General features: G+C 43.7%; 1 protein-coding gene across 1 annotated transcript in view; it reads right to left on the bottom strand.

Moving 5' to 3' along the window:
* Nucleotides 1-21,992, bottom strand: part of LOC143929784 (uncharacterized) — a 112,530-nt gene that overhangs the window by 53,633 nt on the left and 36,905 nt on the right. The window contains exon 10 of the mRNA XM_077453761.1: nt 20,441-20,521. Within this exon, the coding sequence (XP_077309887.1) occupies nt 20,441-20,521 (81 nt within the window). The remainder of the gene's footprint in view (nt 1-20,440; nt 20,522-21,992) is intronic.

The raw sequence follows: 21,992 nt of genomic DNA on the forward strand, positions 1-21,992 counted from the left end.
AAATTGCAGATAAATGGCATTACTAGTAAAAAAAAAATGCCATAAAAATGCTATAAATCTTTCCCATAGTTTGGAGACTCTTCAACTTTTGTGAGAACCAATCAATATACGCTTATTGCGTTTTTTTAAATTAAAAATATGTAAAAGAATATATATTGGCCTAAACTGATGAAGAAATTTGTTTAAAAAAAAAATAAAAATCTTTTGGGGGTATATATTATAGCAAAAAGTAAAAAATATTGTATTTTATTTTCAAAATTGGTGCTCTTTTTTTGTTTATAGCGCAAAAAATAAAAACCAGGTGGTGATCAAATATCACCAACAGAAAGCTCTATTTCTGGGGGAAAAAAGGATGCAAATTTTGTTCAGGAACAGAGTTGAACGACCACGCAATTGTCAGTTAAAGTTATGCAGTGCCAAATTGTAAAAATTGCTCTGGTCAGGAAGGGGGTAAAATCTTCCGGGGCTGAAGTGGTTAATGCAGAAAGTTTGGAACTAAGGGTAAAACTTTTTTTTTAGTTATGGATAGAGTGGAGAGGGTTTGGAACACCTGTCAGGTTTTTATTGCTGACTGCGCCCCCATTAAGCCTTTAGACCAATTAAATCTTTATATTTATCATGGTTACCATTATCAATGAAAGGAAAAGTAAAAGAAAATCCCCAATTTTGATTTTTTAATAGAGGGGAAATGTTCAGATGGGGACACTAGTTCTGTTGACCTGGGTGACAACCAGGGATTCCCTCACTTTGGAGAGATTTTCTCTCACTTCGTGTTTTGGTTATGCAATAAGAAGTAAAGTGAAATCTCCCTAATGGAACACAGATAGCAAAAAAACAAAAAACTGAAAGACCGGAAGACCGGGGGGAAATGCTGATGTAAACAAGCATTTACGCATTCTGCCTAGTGACAGGACACTGATCACAGCTCCCTGTAATTGAAAGCGGTGATCATTGTCGTGTCACACACAGCCCTTCCCCCCCATTAGAATCACTCCCTAGGACACACTTAACCCCTACAGCGCCCCCTCCTAGTTAACACCTTCGCTGCCAGTCACATTTACACAGTTATCCGTGCATTTTTAATCGCACTGATCGCTGTATAAATGTGAATGGTCCAAAAATAGCGTCAAAAGTGTCCGATGTGTCTGCCGTAATGTCGCAGTCATGATAAAAATCTCTGATTGCCGCCATTACTAGTAAAAAAAAAAAAAAAATGCCATAAAACTATTCCCTATTTTGTAGACATATCTATAACTTTTGCGCAAAAAAAAACTTTTTTTTGGGGGGCGTGGCCTGGCGCGCGAGAGCGATGGAAGCCTGAGACGGAGCTCCGGTGTAGAGCAACGGCTTTAGCAACTTTCCGGGACGAAACAAACCGAAGCACCATGGGCAGACTCTCCAAAGGGGGAACCCATCACAACCATCCCCGGACACCGGGAACGTCTAAAAACAAAGCGATCCCGGATATATTCCTGTCCCAAGGACAGGGAAGGAGAGGCCCGGCGGAGGCCAATATGGCGCAGGCGAGCACGAGGGAGGAGGAGGAAGAAGACTTTGACACAGAGTCCTTAGCGAACTCCGAGGAGCTGGTAAGACATTCTTTACCACCTGACCACCCTCTCACACATGCAGCAATGATGGAGATTGCTGCGGACATTAAATCTTCTTTTTCCACGGCCATCACTGACCTTAAAGCAGATATTATAATGCTGACTGAGCAAATGGCAGCGGGGGAGAGAGCGGGCAGACAGAGGGACAGAGCCATCCAAAGGCTTGAGGAGGTCTCACATCAGCATTCCCTACATTTAATTCACGTAAACAGACATTTAGAGGATTTGGACAACAGGGGACGAAGATCAAATATCAGAGTCAGAGGAATTCCTGAAACGATCGCCCCTGACCAAATTAAACCTGCTCTCTGCTCAATATTCAACAGGCTCCTGGAAAGGCCTCAAGAATCCCCTATTGAATTCGATAGAGCACACAGGGCACTCAGGCCTAGAGCCCCCGACCCTGCGCCTCCTCGTGACATTATCTGTTGTCTCACAAGTTTTACCCTAAAAGAAGAAATCCTTCAAAAAGCGAGACAAAATGACCAGATATTTTTCAATGACGCTTCTATTCAGCTATTCCAGGACCTTTCCCCCATCACCCTCAGAAATAGGAAAGCTCTCAAACCACTCCTCGATGTACTCAGGGAAAAGGGAATACAATACAGGTGGAAATTCCCCTTCGCCATTCAGGTCTCCCACAACGGGAAGGTTCACATGCTACGCACCCCGGATGAACTACCCACTTTTTGTAATTCCCTACAAATTGAGCACATTGAACTTCCAGACTGGTATCAAGAATTTAAGCTTCCCCCTCCGGCCACTGCCATGGCTTCCCCCTCTCACATCTCGCCGAGCAAATCGCCATTTGTTAAGGGGCTAGGTGGAAAGAAACAGAAGCTATATGACAACTTCAACCTCTCCACACCTCCACATAAAGCCAGCAAAATTAGAGACAGCTGCTAAATTACCCTTAATCCTACTGGCCTGAAGATCTATTCATAACACACTTTTTCCAATAACCTGATATCTAATATTTTCCTATAAGCGAGGCAATCCTGAAAACTTGTCTTAATTCCTCACATACAACATGACTTTTTAAGTTCTAACCACTAGATGGCAGCATTTGGTCACAGAAGAATTCTTGAAGCTGCACTTCCCTCATATTCTTTCTCCCATGTACAGGCGATTCTAATCCTTTCTTTTCTTACAAGCCATACTGGAACAACACACTGAAGACCCTCTATGAAACATCGGGAGACCTCCCTCACACCACAGGAGAGATGATGTCTGATCAAGGGCCACCACTGCCTTTCATATCGAAGACTTGCTTGATTAAACAAAGATTCACTGAGGTATTCCACTGTGCTGACTGTGTCTTCAGATGGAACTTCAAGGTAAAAACTCTTATGTTTATCCTCCACACCATCTTTCATTCCTGTATCGAGTTGCAACATACCATACATCTGAGATCAACGTCTCCCACTCGATTAAGCTACAGATCATGACCACTCAGGTATCCTTTTTCAACTTAAGAAAACCCAAACCACCCCTTTTCTATTTTTTCAATCTACTGAAGGTCCAAGCTTCCATCTTAGAGGGCCTTAGTTATATTCTCACAGGCCTCACCTAAGTCACCATTCTGCAGATGAGAGACACAATAACTTGGATGCATAAGAAAAGTATTTACTACATCTTTGGAGCACACAAAACCCCGCAATCTTTCACTTATGGTTGGTCAGAAGTGTAACCTACCACACGGAACATGAGGGGAAACTTCTTCTATCCAGCATTTTTTATTACAAATCTCTAGAGACACCAGGCTTAAGACACAGGCCTCTCTCCTATCTTCAGGACCAGTGGGCACGCCCACAGTTTTGAACATTTTGTCCACCCGGACTGCATAACATGTTTTTTTCTCCTTTTTTCAGAGAGCCGTTGCTCTACCGGTTTTTTCATGGCGTTTAAATGATTTTTCTTTTACATACTGTTGTTATTTACTTATTGATGTTGTATAAGTAATTGTTCTCAGAGGGTTCACGCCACGTTCCCCACAGAGAACAACATTTCTCTTCACATACTTGCCTAAGGATTATTTCCTTTCATAAACATTCTTCATAGATTTACAGACGTTAAGTTGATTAATACTACACTTACGTCACATACGTTACTACTTTTTCTCTCCAATTAATTCTTCTTTTCCTTTCCTCTCTCTCGCTCAATACTCTTTTTCCTCCCACCCAACCTTTGCTCTTCTAATATCCTATCTCTCATCCTTTCCCTCCTCTCTCTCTTCCCTTCTCATTCCAGACTCTAATTATGGCATACATAGAACTAGGCAAAACGCCTACTATAATATCACACAATGTGAATGGCTTAAACATTCCTGCGAAAAGACATAAATTACTACGTGAACTCCAAAAGAGTAATCCTCAGATTGTATTCTTACAAGAAACACATTTTATCAGCACACAGGTTCCCAAGTTAACAAACAACCTTTTCACACAAGCTTACCATGCAACAAACCCCCAAGCCAAGACTAAAGGAGTCTCTATACTCATAAACAAGAACTCTAACTTAGAGATCCAACACCAACTAATAGACCCGGGAGGCAGGTATCTATTTCTGAAGGGGACTATAGGCAATAAACCGATCACACTGGCAAACGTTTATTTCCCCAATTCCTCTCATGTAACCTTTTGCAAACTGATAGTAGACGAGCTCAAGGGATTTGCAGAGGGTTGCATCATTTTAGGAGGCGATTTCAACATCCCCTTAGAACCACACCTGGACACTTCTTCAGGCAAATCAAGTATAGCTTATCCCACACTAAAAAAAATCAAAGGTCTTTTAAAGTCCCTCACCCTCATTGACACATGGAGATCACTAAATCCCTCAGGAAAAGATTTTACGTTTTTCTCTCCTGTCCACAACAGATACTCCAGAATAGACCACCTTTTCATAACACAAAGAGACTTCCAAAACTTAGCTAAGGCCAGAATCGGCTCAATTGGCCTTTCTGACCATGCCCCAATAGCGATTAAACTCAATCTATACAACAACCGCCCCTCCTCCTTCAGTTGGCGATTAAATCCTTCACTTCTGGCTGATCCAGTTGTTCAGGCTCAAATTCTCAAAACACTAAAAGATTATTTCTCTGAGAGAGGAGAACTGATCAGATGGGGAGCCAGAAAGAAGAAGGAGAAAGAAAAAAAAATATTTGACCTAGCCCAAAAAATTAACAGACTCGAAATGGTACATAAAAGATCTCTGGCCCTTTCAAGCTTAGCAGAACTTACATCAGCCAGGAAGGAACTTCAAGACTTACTTGACAATAAAACTAAACGAAACTTATACTTCCAAAAATCCCTATATTATGAACACGGAGATAAAGGAGGGAAACTCCTAGCTAGAGCACTTAAAGACACCTTGAACTCAAACAACATCCATAGGATTCGCACTAGAAATGGTTCCATTACTCATGATACACGAAAAATAGCAGAAACATTCTATAACTACTACTCAAACCTATATAATATCCCGGCACAAACAAGAAAACAACCAGGCTTCTCTACTAGAGATCAAGCAATCTCCTCTTACCTAACTAACTGCGCAATGCCTTCTATACTAGCAGCAGATACTGAATCTCTAGAATCATTGATCACCAAAGCGGAAGTTTCTAAAACTATCCACGACCTCACAAATGGGAAGAGCCCAGGCCCAGACGGTCTGACAGCCCAATATTATAAAACCTTTGAACATACTTTAGCAAAACACTTGGCCACAGCTTTCAACTCCATTATTTCGGGCAGCAGACCTTCTAGTGAATTTCTTGCAGCACACATAACTATTATCCCCAAACCCAACAAAGACCCCTCAGAATGCACGAACTATAGACCCATTTCACTCCTCAACCTAGACCTCAAAATTTTGACCAAAATTATTGCCAACAGACTTAGACCGCTCCTAGGCAATTTAATAGGACCTGAGCAGGTAGGTTTTATGCCCAACCGAGAGGCTAAAGATAATACTACAAAATCTATTAACCTGATCCACAGGATGGAGAGGGAGGGGATCGGAGGCCTTCTCCTGTCCACCGACGCGGAGAGGGCCTTCGATCGCGTCGCCTGGGACTTCATGTTTAGGGTGTGCGAACACGTGGGATTCGGACAAAACCTAATGAAGTGGATCCATGCCATATATGCAAATCCTAGTGCTAATATTAAAGTGAATGGCTCTCTTTCTAACAAAGTCTTAATCAAAAATGGCACAAGACAGGGATGTCCGCTCTCACCCTTGCTCTTTATCCTGTCGATTGAACCACTAATAAGAACGATAAACAAACAAGAAGCGATCCATGGAGTTAAGCTGAATAACAAAGAATACAAAATCGCGGCTTACGCGGATGATCTGCTTTTCTACATTACACAGCCACACATATCAATCCCCAATCTTTTGAAAACATTCCAAGACTTTACCCACCTCTCCAACTTCAAAATAAACCAAAAAAAATGCGAGGCTTTGGGTTTGAACCTAGACTCGAAAACAGAGAAGCTGACCAAGTCCAACTGCCCATTTAAATGGGAACCAAACTCCCTGACATACCTTGGGATCCATCTCTCCCAGAGTCCGCATTCATTATACTCAACCAACTTTCAACCTCTCTTGACAAAAATAGAAGCAGATCTAAAAAGATGGACAAAAGGGAGGTTTTCCTGGTTTGGCAGGGCTGCGATCCTAAAAATGGCAATACTGCCAAGACTTCTATACCTGTTTCACACCCTCCCGATAGAATTACCAGAAATTTTCTTTACAAGACTTTCCCGAATACAAAGAAACTTCCTATGGGCAAACAAAAAACCACGCATTAAACTCACTTACCTATTTAAACTAAAACAAGAGGGAGGGATTGGATTACCGGACTTCAGGAAATATTACCAGGCCGCACAATTATCCAGAATTATAGATTGGCACTGCCATGCTTCTCACAAAGACTGGGTTAACCTGGAAAAAGCATATTCCACCCTAGACATAACACACCTTCCCTGGTCAAGCTATCTAAACCTCCCGCTTTCAATTAAACAACATCCCACTATTAACAACACACTCAAAATTTTTCATAAGGTGGCAGTCCCCCTAGGATTATCCTCAAGCCCGAGCCCCCTCTCGACTCTAGCTAACAACCCAGACTTTATCCCCGGCCTTAATAACCCTAAGATGTACACTACCTTCCCCTCTGACCCACTACTAATAACAAACTGCACTCAAAATAATAAACTGAGATCTAGACAGGATTTAAATAGGAGTTTCCCCTCCCTTTCCCTATCCAAATGGTCATATATGCAAGTGCATGATTTTATATCCAATAATAAACACAAAGACGCAATTTTTAGGCCCATGACCCCATTTGAACTTATCTGTCAAAAAAAAATCCCAATCAGAAAAACAACCTCTATCCTATACAAATGGTTACTAACCCAAAATAAAAATGGAAGAGATATATATAAAGCCAAATGGGAAAGGGATCTCAACATTCAGATCTCCACCAGCCAATGGGAAAAAGCAAACATTTTCACCCACAAATGTGCACTCAGCACACGTATGCAAGAAATTGCATATAAGGTTCGTACGCAGTGGTATATTACACCACTTATCAAACACAACTGGTCCCACCAGTATTCTAGGGTTTGTTGGAGATGTGAATCAGAGATTGGCACTTTCCTTCACATTTGGTGGAACTGTGAGAGACTGAAACCCTTCTGGAACCAAGTCCGACATTGGACCAACTATATTTCAGGCTCTCAAGCGGTCCTCGATGCGGCTTGGTGTTTGTTACACATAAATGACCTTTCCTACAGAACATATAAAAAATCCTTGATCAGACATTTTCTTAATGCAGCTAAACACCTGATCCCACTGCACTGGAATTCACGATCTTTACCCTCCATTGGGGAATGGCTCCATAAAATTCAACATATCTGTGATATGGAAGAAATCATTGCCATCAAACGGGGCTCTATTACTCAATTCGTGCAAATATGGGAACCATGGCAGAACTTTGCCAAAACAAATACATTCCATACTCTTACGACATGATATATAAACCCAAGCTTTCCATTTTCTTACTTTTAGAATGTTTCTGAGACTGTGTTTCTAGGACCATTGATACTGTTCTACTAATGCTATATCCACTTTATTACTTGTATCCGGTAAAATTTTATCTCACCACAACATTACCAAGAGAATTACTGTGCAATGATATGATTAATCTCATTATACCTTTTTTCTTCTGTCATAGTTAATGTATCAGCCTCATTACGTGATTTCAGCTTTTAGATACTTTTCTTGTGATTACAAGTTCAAGAGCTATGTCCATAATTTTCATATTGTTTTTCTTCATTTGATACAACCTATTTTCTGTATCTACTTTATTTCTTTCTAATAAACTTTATTGTGAAAAAAAAAAAAAAAAAACTTTTTGAAAAATTAGTTTTTTTCTAAATTGCCGCTTTTTTTTGTTTATAGCGCAAAAAATAAAAACCGCAGGGGTGATCAAATACCACCAAAAGAAAGCTCTATTTGTGAGGAAAATAAGACGTCAATTTTGTTTGGGAGCCACGTTGCACGACTGCGCAATTGTCAGTTAAAGCGACACAGTGCCGAATAGCAAAAAGTGCTCTGATCTCTCAGCCAAATGGTCCGGGGCCGAAGTGGTTAAACACAGACGTTCAAGGAAAATGACTAAATACTAATACAAAAATAGTTTCTCGACACACTTAATTGGTACCAGCTGTATCTATCTGCATTTGTGACCAGCTATCTATATTGAGTAAGAGATCAAAGTTTTGAAGTGTTATTCTGTAATTTACTTGGAGATAAGAAATTCAGGCACAAGCCTCTCCTCACATGAGAGTTCTTTTGAAATGTCAATACACCATAGAAGCAATGAAATGAAGCCAATAATGAAACACAACTATTTTTCTTGACATACTTTATTAAAAAAATACTTTCTTATATTAAAAAGGTATAGACTGCAGAGTGAGAGATATCATTTTGCCCCTGTACAAATCATTAGTAAGACCTCATATGGAATATGCAGTTCAGTTTTGGGCACCGATTCTCAAAAAGGATATCGGGGGAACTGGAGAAAGTGCAGAGAAGAGCAACCAAACTGATAAGAGGCATGGAGGAGCTCAGCTATGAGGAAAGATCAGAGGAACTGAATGTATTCTCTTGAGAAGAGGAGATTAAGGGGGATAAGATCAACATGTACAAATACATAAGTGGTCCATATAGTGAACTTGGTGTTGCGTTATTCACTTTAAGGTCATCACAGGGCAAGGGGACACTCTTTACATCTAGAGGAAAAGATATTTAACCTCCAAATATGGAAAGGCTTCTTCACAGTAATAGCTGTGAAAATGTGGAATAGACTCCCTCCAGAGGTGGTTCTGGTTCAGTGGATTGTTTAAAAAAAAGCTGGATTCTTTCCTAAATGCACAAAATATAGCTGAATATTAATATTTATAGATAAGTCCATCTATGGAATATCTGATTGCCTCTTGGGGATCAGAAAGGAATTGTTTCCCCTGCTGCAGATAATTGGATCACGCCATGGAGGGTTTTTTGCTTTCCTCTGGATCAACTGAGGGTATATGATTGTGCATATGGAGGTTTTCTATTTGTGTGTGTGTGTGTGTGTGTTTTTTTTTCCTCTGTGGGTTGAACTGGGTGGACTTGTGTCTTTTTTTTAACCAGACTAACTATGTAACTATGAAAAAATTGGTTATTGTATACAGTTATAGTGACACTAAAGGTACATTTTTTTTTTTAATTAAAATAATAAACGTATCATACTCACCTGCTCTGGGTAATGGCTTTGCACAGAACAACCCCAAAACTTCTCTTCTAGGTTCCCCTGCTGGCGATCTTGGCTCCTCCACTTCTTTGTATGGGCTCACTCCCGAGCTATGTTGTGTCTATGAACCCGAACTCCATAGACACACAGTGGGGCTTAGCCCCGCCCCCACTTCCTCCTCACTGCATTTGATTGACAGCAGCCAATGGCTCTTGCTTTTGTTTGAGTCCTGTGTGAAGAGGAAGAGAGGGTAGAAGAGATGCAGCCTCCCCTCTTCTCTCCTTCACACAGGAAAGGACAAGTACAGAAAGCAATAAAAAAATGTTTTACCCTAATGCAGGGAATGCATTAAGGTAAAAAAACAGTTTGGCTTTAGAACCATTATAAGATTTATCTATAGCAATTAGAGTTTGCGAGTGTTATTAGGCTAATTGACTAGAAGATAAGAACTCCAGGCAAACTTATCACCTCAGGATGGGTCGTTTTGAAATGTCCATATACCTTTGATCAAAGGCTTGAGTGGAAACGGGCTTTATTGTCAGAAATTAATACAGCCATAACATTTGTGGTAAGAAGGGACTAAAGGAATAAAAATGCCCTCCAACTGAATCAGTGCATAGCATTGTAAAGCCTCCTTAAAGGGTTAGTTCACCTTTACCAAATAACTGCCTATGTAGATAAAGGATGACTGTAGATAGAAACAAACTGTGCAGCTTTGACTAAAATTGAATACTGGCTTGTTAAAGGGGTGTAGAACATTTACATACCTCAGCTTTACCGGAAAACTCCCAGGACATTGCTAGGATGTTGCTATTTGAGATCTAGCTATTACTGTTCACTTTTACCATCACAGGAGCGAGCTCTTTCTTTTATTCCAACCTTCCCACATGCAATACCAGAGGCGGCCCGGGCCATCCATTAAGGGCGCCTCTCCCTCTCTCCAGCCACCCCCTCTATCAATAATGGATAGATTCATGCAGTGCATAAATCTATCCATTGCCACCACTGCCAACCCTTATTCAGGCATCTGGCCCCTTTTCGGACACCGGGTGCTTGAATTCCCGCAGCGGTGGTGTTTTTTTGAAGCACCTGATTGGACTCATAGGCTCTAATAGGCTTAAAAAAGGTGGACTTGGAACGCAGAGCATTGCGTTCGCAGTCCGCCCAGATGTGTTAGAAAAGCAAATAAATATTTGCTTTTCTAACACTGAACTGCGTCTCTGCCAATCAGGTAGCGCAGGTTTAATATCCGTCACCTGATTGGCTGAAGGCACAGGCGCCCGATTGGATGCCTAGCAGACCAAAGAAGAGAGGAGGGGGAAGCATGGAGGACACAGCTCGCCGCCATCACCCGCTGCCTGACCCGCCATTAAGATGGAGTAAGTGCTGGGCAGACAGTGGGTGGGCGGGGGTCACAGTGGTGGCATTTGATGGGCACAAGTGGTGGCATTTGGCCACAAGTGGCGGCATTTGATGGGCACAAGTGGCTGCATATGATGGGTACAAGTGAGGGGCAGGGGACTGACTAGATGAATTGACGGGTCGTGGTTCCTAGCTAATAGGAACACACAATCTGTCACTCCTCTCAGAACAGAACAGGGAAGTGTGAACTCGTCTCTGTTCTGTCTCTCCTGCTCGCGATCGTCAGCCACGAACATCGTCACCCCCGCTGTGCCTGTCCCACAAGCCAACATATAGCTACGATGGTTTGCGGGATCATGCCGACCTGCCGCAGTAAAATAGCAGCTGGTCAGCAAACGGTTAAATCAGAAAGTATTCACCTTTCAATCCATTACATATCTAAAAAATAAGAGGAACATTTCTCATATCAGAACAGTAGGAGTAGCAAAGAAAAAGCAAAATCCTTTATATTCCAACCGCCAAATGCACAGAACTGCTAGTGTATAGTGCAAATTTATTCTAAATTGCCTACAGCTGTTTTCATCATCAGTGCAAATGATGATGTGTGAAAAACAGTGATGTGTGAAAACCAGTTTGTGAAAACCATGGCTTCTATGGTGTAAGGCTGATGGGGTTTATTTACTAAAGGCAAATAGACTGTTTACTTTGCAAGGGAATTTTCCCTAGAGCTTAGTGAATGCGTTGACTTCTATTATCTAGACCAGGGGTCTCCAAACTTTTCAAAGGGCCAGTTTATTGTTCTTCAGAATTTAGGAGGGCCGGATTGTGGCCAGTGGGCACAGAAAAGGTCCAGCATCAGTGAGAATAAATATGGCCTCAGGGTTGGGGGTCAGTAGGAGGAGGAGTAGTGCCCCATCTGTAGGAGGAATAGTATCCCATCATTGGCATCAGTGGAAGATATAGTGCCCCTTGTTGGTGTCAGTGGAAGAACTTGTGCCCCAAGGGCCGGATAAAGGCTAGCAAAGGGCCACATCTGGCCCTCGGGACTCAGTTTGGAGACCCCTGATCTAGACATGTGCCAGCAAAAATTTTTTTTTTTTTAATTTTCCTTGCATGTGATTGGGTATTCTTTGCAAAGTGGAATTTCTTCAAGTTCAGTAAGCTCTGGGTAAAATTCCCTTGCAAAGTACAACTACCCTTGCAAAGTGAACAGCCTATTTGCCTTTAGTAAATGAACCTCAATGAGACAATATAACCATACATTATGATGAGAAAGGACTAAAGCAATCCAAAAAGTCTTCCAATTGAATCAGTTCATGGCACATAATAGCTTTTTTACTGGGGGTGTTGTAAAATTTCTCAGGAATGTTTTCTAAATGTAGATGTCTTTTATAAGGCCTTATTATATTTGACAAACTATAAACAGTGGTAAATAGGGATGAGCCGAACACCGCCCTGGTTCGGTTCGCACCAGAACTTTCGAACGGACCCCAAATTCGAACAAACTTTAGAACCCCATTGACGTCTATGGGACTCGAACGTTCGAAATTAAAAGTGCTAATTTTAACGGCTAATATGCAAGATACTGTCCTAAAAAGGGTTTGGGGACCTGGCTCTTGCCCCAGGGGACATGGGTCAATGCCTAAAATGTTTTTAAAAATGGCCGTTTTGGCGGGAGCACTGATTTTAATGATGATTAAAGTGAAAAAAAAAAGTGAAATATTCCTTTAAATATGGTGCCTGGGGGTATCTGTAGTATGCCTGTGAAGTGCCACGTGTTTCCCGTGTTTAGAACAGTCCCTGCACAAAATGACATTAAACAGAAATAACATCATTGAAAACTGCTTGCGGTTTTAATGTTATATCTGGTTCCTGCAATATGGTTGAAAACCATTGAGAAAAATGGCATGGGTAGCCCTCCCTGCCCATTACCAGCCCCTTTGGGTCTTGTACGCATATCAAGGGGAACCCTGTACCCATATTAAAAAAAGGAAATGCGTGTGGCCCCCAGGCCCTATATACTCAGAACAGCAGTATACAGGCGGTGCAAACAAGACAGGGACTGTGTAGGTTTGTTGTGTTAAGTTGAATCTGTTTGTAATTTTCAACTGGTACATTTTTAAAGTGTAGCTCCAGTCAAAAAAACTATTTTTAAGCTTTTTGGAAAACATAGGGAAGGGTTATCACCCCTGTATAATTTGTTTTGTCGTCCATCTTTTTTCATCTCACTTGCTGTTGTCTCCTTCCGTTTGCAAGTAGGAGATGTTTGTAAGTTGGATGTTTAAAAGTAGGGGCCTGCCCTATATGCTCTGCAGAAATGGCGGAACAAAGTGTTGGTTTTGCCACAACATTGTAAGCCCTCAAAGTGACTCTTGGTGGGCGCTGGAGCGCCCTGCTGTGAACGATTATATCAAGAATTGTAATTACATGCCATTGTTGAACAGTGGTAGAAAAATTGACCTTTGGTGGTTGTGGTGCTGGTGCCACAACACTATAAGTCCTCACAGTTACTCTGGGTGGGCACAGGAAGGGGCCCTCCTGTGAAATATTATATCAAGAATTGTAATTACATGTCCCTGTTAAACAGGGGCAGAAAAATTGGGCCTTAGGCACTGGTGCTGGTGCCACGACACTGCAACCTCTCCCATATACTCTAGTTTAATTGCCGGAATTAGCCCTGCTGCAAAGCATTGCATCAAAAATTGTACTTAAACGCCCCTGTTAAACAGGGGCAGAAAAATTGGGCCTTAGGCACTGGTGCTGGTGCCACCACACTGCAACCTCTCCCGTATACTCTAGTTTTATTGCAGGAATTAGCCCTGCTGCAAAGCATTGCATCAAAAATTGTACTTAAACGCCCCTGTTAAACAGGGGCAGAAAAATTGGGCCTTAGGCACTGGTGCTGGTGCCACGACACTGCAACCTCTCCCATATACTCTATTTTTATTGCAGGAATTAGCCCTGCTGCAAAGCATTGCATCAAAAATTGTACTTAAACGCCCCTGTTAAACAGGGGCAGAAAAATTGGGCCTTAGGCACTGGTGCCACGACACTGCAACCTCTCCCATATACTCTAGTTTTATTGCAGGAATTAGCCCTGCTGCAAAGCATTGCATCAAAAATTGTACTTAAACGCCCCTGTTAAACAGGGGCAGAAAAATTGGGCCTTAGGCACTGGCGCTGGTGCCACGACACTGCAACCTCTCCCATATACTCTATTTTTATTGCAGGAATTAGCCCTGCTGCAAAGCATTGCATCAAAAATTGTACTTAAACGCCCCTGTTAAACAGGGGCAGAAAAATTGGGCCTTAGGCACTGGTGCCACGACACTGCAACCTCTCCCATATACTCTAGTTTTATTGCAGGAATTAGCCCTGCTGCAAAGCATTGCATCAAAAATTGTACTTAAACGCCCCTGTTAAACAGGGGCAGAAAAATTGGGCCTTAGGCACTGGCGCTGGTGCCACGACACTGCAACCTCTCCCATATACTCTAGTTTTATTGCAGGAATTAGCCCTGCTGCAAAGCATTGCATCAAAAATTGTACTTAAACGCCCCTGTTAACCTCCCTGGCGGTACGATTATTTCGGATTTTAGGTGCTAAAAGCGGTACCATTATTTTGCATGAAAATTTGGCGTTTTATATTGTAGTCCTGCAATTCTTAGGAATAACTCTCTTAAATCTGTCCAAACCAGAGTCTAGCAGACATCCCGGGTATGATAAAGTTTGAAAAATTAAATCATAAATTATAATATAATAAATAATTATAAATAATTGTACCAAATAATAATATAACAATAATAAAAATTATTCAATAATGTAATCAAATCAAAAACACTGAAATTTGCTCAGTTGCAGAATTGTCACTGTCATTACTTTTCAGTATTTGATGACGGATCTCCCCACAAATCGCTATCGCTCAATTCTGCGAGTGATTCTAATTTATTATCGCTGTTTTCTAGCTGGTCTAAAATCATTTTTGATGTACAGTGACAGTTTTGGTTGCTATGGGCAATCTCCAGTTTCCAGGCATAAAGAACAGTTTTTATTATATAAAACTGCATGCAGGACACTGGGCAGACCACTAGGGACAACGGGGAGGTGAAATATTTACATACAGCAATGTAATCTGTAAGATTACATTATACTGTATGTTTACTGTTTGTTTCACTTTTTGAATTTGGCGCCGATCTCCGTGCCCGTGCGTCGCAACGCTCGCAGGGCACGGAGATCGGCGATGTAATGCATCGAGCGAGACACGGCTCGCTCGTACAGCGGGGAGACAACGCTGGATCCGAGGGAGAAGGTAAGTAATCCTCCTCCTGGATCCAGCGATGCAGTCCCGAGTCTGACTCGGGGATACCGCTCTTGGTATAAAAAATCCACCCCGAGTCAGACTCGGGAATACCGTCAGGGGGGTTAAACAGGGGCAGAAAAATTGGGCTAATGGCATCACCCAGAACCAGAAATGTTCTTCCAACATATCAGCGGAGGAGGAAGAGGGTAGACAATCAACATAACAGGACAGTCACTCAGCATCAGCATAGGCAGTCTTGAAGGGATGTGATATTTCAAAAAAAATTATTCGGTTACATCAGCTTCAGGTGCTTGGTAGCTGTGGGTGATCCAAGACTGATTCATCTTGATGGAGGTCAGTCGATCAACTGATTCGGTGGACAGGCGCACCTTGTGATCGGTAACAAAGCCACCAGCAGCACTGAAGGTGCGTTCCGAAAGAACGCTGGATGCAGGACAGGCCAGTAGCTCAATTGCATACTGTGCAAGCTCTGGCCAGTGATCCATCCTCAAGTAAGCCAGAGGATTTTCGGTGGGAAAGGTGTCCAAGTCTGACCTTGCCCCTAGGTATTCCTGCACCATGTAAATCAGACGCTGGCGATGGTTGCTGGAACCGATCATACCTTGGGTCTGCGGACTAAAAAATTGTCTGAAAGCATCAGTCAGATGGCCACCTTCTCCACCGCTCCTTCTGACCGATGCCTCAGCAACACGTTGTCCAGGACCAGGAGTTTGTAACCTCCCAGTCTCTGGGAACGCGTTGCACAGACCTTTTTGCAAGGCCTCCCGGAGATGTCTCATCCTCTGCTCCCTCTGCGATGGCAAGATAAGGTCGGCAACCTTACCCTTGTACCGTGGATCAAGGAGAGTGGCCAGCCAGTAATGGTCCCTCTCCTTGATCCGAAGAATACGAGGATCCTTCCGAAGGCTTTGCAGGATCAGGGAGGCCATGCAGCGTAGGTTAGCTGAGGCATTCGGTCCGGAGTCCTCTGGGTCACTAAGGGCAACATGATCCGCAGCTACCTCCTCCCAGCCACGTACAAGTCCACGTGTTTCTTGGGACTGTAAATCATCCCTACAAGACTGCTGCTGCTGCTGCTGATGCTGAGTGCCAGCCTCCACTTCCATGCTGACACAATCATCCTCCTCTTCATCCTCCTCATCCTCTTCCTGTGTGATGGGTGGCACAGCAGGAACACTGTCTAGATAAAGGGGGCCTTGAGAGGCAAGGAAGTCCTCCTCTTCCTGCCTCTGTTCTGCCTCAAGTGCCCTGTCCATTATTCCACGCAGCGTATGCTCCAAGAGGTGGACAAGAGGTACAGTGTCACTGATGCATGCACTGTCACTGCTCACCATACTTGTGGCCTCCTCAAACGGTGACAGGACAGTGCATGCATCCCTGATCATGCCCCACTGGCGTGGTGAGAAAAAACCGAGCTCCCCTGACCCTGTCCTGGTGCCGTAGTCGCACAGGTACTCATTGATGGCCCTCTGCTGTGTGTGCAGCCGCTGCAGCATGGCCAACATTGAGTTCCACCTGGTGGGCATGTCACATATAAGGCGGTTCTTGGGCAGGTTCAACTCCTTTTGGAGCTCAGCCAGCCGAGCACAGGCATTAAATGATCAGCGGAAATGCACACATACTTTCCTGGCCTGCTTCAGTACATCCTGTAAGCCGGGGTACCTGCCCAAGAACCGCTGCACCACCAGGTTAAGGACGTGAGCTACACAGGGCACATGGGTCAGTTGTCCCTGTCGGAGGGCGGAGAGGAGGTTGGTGCCATTGTCACAAACTACCATTCCTGGCTTAAGCTGGCGTGGCGTGAACCACCTCTCGGCCTGCCCCTGCAGAGCTGACAAAACATCCGCCCCAGTGTGGCTCCTGTCCCCCAAACAAACCAGCGCAAGCACGTCATGGCATCGTTTTGCCTGCGTACTTGCGTAACCCCTGGAACGCCTACGGAGCACCGCTGGTTCTGAGGACAGAGCACTGGAAGAGGCCATGGAGGAAGAAGAAGAGGAGGGGGTGGAGGAGAGAGGTGTGTCACAACCAATAGTAGCATTTTGGAGGCGTGGTGGCGGAACAACCTCCAACACTACTGCACCTTGTCCTGCATCCTTCCCAGCTGCCAGAAGAGTGACCCAATGGGCCGTGAAAGACAGGTAACGTCCCTGTCCATGCCTGCTGAACCATGAGTCAACGGTAATATGCACCTTACCGCTGACCGCCCTGTCCAGCGAGGCAAGGACATTGCCTTCCACATGCCGGTAGAGAGCCGGAATCGCCTTCCGTGAGAAAAAGTGGCGTTTGGGGACCTGCCACTGAGGAACCGCACATTGTACAAACTCACGGAAGGGGGCCGAGTCTACCAACTGAAAAGGCAGCAGTTGAAGTGCTAGCAATTTAGCCAAGCTAGCATTCAGCCGCTGGGCATGTGGATGGCTGGGAGTGAACTTCTTTTGCCGCTCCAGCAGCTGGGGCAGGGACATTTGCCTGCTATAATCGGACGTGGGTGTACCACTAGCAGAGTTCCTGGAAGCACTTGGCTGTGACACACCTAATTATACACCTTCATTCCTCTCAGAGCAGGTTTCAGAGAGGACTGAAGGTCTAGTGGGGTTGGAGATGCCAGCTGATGAGGAGCAAGGAGAGGTCCGCTTTGTTCTTTGGTGTGGGTCTTTGAGGTACGCTTGCCAACGAGCTGCATGGCAGGTCAACATATGTCTGGTCAAGCATGTGGTGCCCAAGCGGCTGATGTTTTGGCCACGCGAGATACGCTTGAGACATATGTTGCAAATAGCAGCGGTACGATCTGATGCACTCGTCTCAAAAAAGGCCCACACCAAAGAACTTTTAGAATAACGCGCAGAGGCAGCGCTCTGCACAGGCGGAGCTCTGCGGTGTGATTCAGTCGGTGTGCTGCCCCTAAGCTGGCCCCCGGAAGGCATCCTGCCTCGTTGGACATGTGCCTCCTCCTCCTCCTCCTCCTCCTCCTCCTCTCTCCTACCAGGCACCCACGTGGAGTCAGTGCCCTCATCATCCCCTCCCTCTTCATCGCTGTAGCAAACCTGGCAGTATGCTGCAGCTTGTGAAACATGACTGCCAGATTGCTGTCCTTCTTGAGCATCCCCTCTCTCTGCGCTCACACTACTGCCTTCCTCTAGCTGAGTGTCATCATCAGAGCCCACAAAACACTGGGCATCCTCCTGGAGCATGTACCCAACACTGTGCTCAAAGAATTCAGGAGACTCCTCAGGAGGACGTGGTGGGTCTAGGGAAGGAGTCACTGATGATGACATTGAGAGGAGGGAAGACGATGCGTTGGCAGCTGCTTTGCTAATACCCTGAGACTGGGTGAGAGAGGATGAGGAGGATGAAGAGGGCTTGGTCATCCACTCTACCAAGTCGTTGGCATGTTGCGGTTCAACATGTCCAGCTGCCGAAAAGAAGGACAAGCGTGTCCCATGGCCACGTGCTGATGACAATGCACCGCGTCCACGACCAGCACTGTTGTCTCTAGTCACAGAGCCTGCTTGCCCTCTTTTATCGGCTCGCGCCTGTCTGCCTCTCCTTGCTGGCCTTCCAGACATGGTAATGGCCTGAAGGGAGTTGGGTAAAACAGCAGTGTAATGGAGTCACACAACACCCACTAAGCCCTGCAGATGGCTCTATTAGAGAACAGCAATAAACGGTAGATACAGGTGTATATTGTGCTGGAGTCACACAACACCCACTAACTCCTGCAGATGCCTTTATTATAGAACACCAGAGATAAAGGGGTATACTGTAATTGAGTCACACAACACCCACTAAGCCCTGCAGATGGCTCTATTAGAGAACAGCAATAAAGGGTAGATAGAGGTGTATATTGTGCTGGAGTCACACAACACCCACTAACTCCTGCAGATGCCTTTATTATAGAACACCAGAGATAAAGGGGTATACTGTAATTGAGTCACACAACACCCACTAAGCCCTGCAGATGCCTCTATTAGAGAACAGCAATAAAGGGTAGATACAGATGTATATTGTGCTGGAGGCACAAAAAACCCACTAACTCCTGCAGATGCCTTTTTTATAGAACACCAGAGATAAAGGGGTATATACAGATGTATACTGTGCTGTGCTGGAGGCACACACAACTTCCAATAACTCCTGCAGAAGGCAAGTGGGCTCAAATAGAGAAGAGCTATGTAGGTGGATATAGCGGTGTGTACTGGGTACAGAGCACGCAGACAGCACGCACAAGCTCCTAACACTACTGACTGCAAGCTCTATTATAAAAGATAGATCACTAGCTATATAGGTGAGGTGAATATAGCGGTGTATACTGCGGTCAGGGCACACAGACAACAACCACTACACAACAGCAAGATCAAAAATCGGCCGAAAAACGATCGGTGTGTACTGTGTTGAAGGTACACAGAACACCCACTAACTGCTTCAGACGCCAACACACTACACTAGGCCACCGCGCTGGCGGCCTTATATAGTGTGGGGCGTGAACTACACAGCCTGAGCTATGATTGGCCACAGGCATCCTGCCTGTGGCCAATCATGGCTCTCCTCGCTGCTGGCGCTGTGATTGGCCAAGCATGCGGGGTCACAGTGCATGCTTGGCCAATCATGAGCCAGCAATGCACTGCAATGACGCAGTGCATTGTGGGCCGTGAGCGCCACACGAATTTGGCGAACAGCGGATGTTCGAGTCGAACGTATGTTCGACTCGAACACGAAGTTCATCCCTAGTGGTAAATATAGCTCTATATCTGTCAAAGAAAATTGACAATACCTAAATCTCTCTTGTCTCCTTTTATACAATTTCTTAAATTTGATTTAATTTATTTTTAGATGGTACACCATGAAAAATATAGTTGTATAGTTGACTTAAAGTGGATTTAAATCCTCACATATACCCAGTGAAGTGAACAGCCTCAGATGATACACAGAGATGAAACATATCTCCCTATAAAAGTTTTACATGTATATCTGCTGTCTTCTGCTTTATATATTCTTTAGAAAGTTCAATTAGTTTTAGGACATTTTCTCATCCTGTTCAACACTGCAGTGAAGCCTGGGCATACAGCCAAGACAGCTGATTGGAGGAAAGGCACACACCCCCCTCGCCTCATAGGTAGAGACTTTCAGAGCTGTTCGTTGAATAGTTCAGGTCTGTGTTAATCTATTTATAGCATCAAAACTCAAATTTCAGGCTGCTTTTATCATATGTGATGGAATCAGGCTGATAACAGAAGAACAGAGCAGGAGAAAGCTATGGGACATAGGGCTTGGGAGAGAGATAATAAAACACTGCAGATATATGTGCCCAGCTCACATTTCATGAATCAAATTTACATTCACTTTAACTTACCTTTCTTGAGAGAGGCAATGCTCTTTTCTAGAGCAGCTACTTTGTTTTCCAGATTTGTAATTTTTGTTGAAAGGGAAGGATCTGAAAATCACAAATTAACAATTTAAAAATCATTAGTGTATTACAACTAAAACAGACACAATCGTTAATAATATCATATTTTTTGTTTATATATATTGAATACATATTCATGAAAAGATTTGAGCTGGTCATAGGCATACACATGATTAACCACTTCACGACCGGTGCACGACGATGTACGTCGGCAGAATGGCACAGGCAGGCAAATTGGCGTACAGGTACGTCCATTTGAAAATTGCTGCCCTGCCATCGCGTGCGCACCGGTGGCGGCAAACGCACGTGTCGGTCAGGACCCCCGTGAGTCTGGTCCCGCGGACTCGATTGCAGCAGGGATACCCGCGATCGACTCATGGGGAGGCTGAACGGGGAGATGTGGAAGTAAACAGCATCTCCCCGTTCTGCCTAGCAACAAGTGACACGGATCTCTGCTCCCTGTGATTGGAGCAGAGATCAGTGTTCACTAACACACAGCCACCCCCCCCCCACAGTTAGTAACACACCCCTAGGACACACTTAACCCCTACACTGCCACCCCCTGGTTAACCCCTTCACTGCCAGTGTCATTTACACAGGAATCAGTGCATTTGTATAGCACTGATTGCTGTTTAAAATGACAATGATCCCAAAAATGTGTCAAAAATGTCCGATGTGTCCGCCATAATGTCGCAGTCATAATGTTGCAGTCACAATTATTAATAAAAATGCCATAAAACTATCCCCTATTTTGTAAACGCTATAAATTTTGCGCAAACCAATCAATAATCGCTTATTGCGATTTTTTTTACCAAAAATTTGTAGAAGAATACGTATCAGCCTAAACTGATTAAAAATAATGTTTTTTTTATATATTTTTGGGGGATATTTATTATAGCAAAAAGTAAAAAGTAATGCCTTTTTTTCAAAATTGTAGCAGTTTTTCTTTATAGCGCAAAAAATAAAAACGCAGGGGTGATAAAATACCACCAAAAGAAAGCTCTATTTGTGGGAAAAAAGGACGTCAATTTTGTTTGGGAGCCACGTGGCACGACCGCGCAATTGCCAGTTAAAACGATGCAGTGCCGAATCGCAAAAAGTGGTCTGGTCTTAAGCCACCACATCTAAGGATTAATAGGCCACCATAAATTACAATTTGGTTTTTGGTTTGATAGGGCTTTCCTTAAATGGTATACATTTTCACCAGTGACATTGAATTTATTTCTGTTTCAATCTTTTTATTACATTTTCAGAATTACAGTAAAATGTTATAATGTAATACAAAAGAGTGCAACATGGCTCTGTCGACAAACAGTAAACAAGAAGTCATCAATGATAACATGATTTAAGGGTAAGAAATTATGACATAAATCCATGGAGATCCATCAATGGGTATAAGGAACTGCGACAGAGCGGTCAGTTATAAGAAGACTGATATTGAGAAACATATTAGTTTATAGTCCACTAATAAGCCAAACAGCCCGTGGGCCTTACATCA

Source organism: Lithobates pipiens, unplaced genomic scaffold, assembly GCF_037356315.1.
Source record: "Lithobates pipiens isolate NorthernLeopardFrog02 unplaced genomic scaffold, aLitPip1_a1.2 Scaffold_25, whole genome shotgun sequence".
Taxonomy (NCBI): domain Eukaryota; kingdom Metazoa; phylum Chordata; class Amphibia; order Anura; family Ranidae; genus Lithobates; species Lithobates pipiens.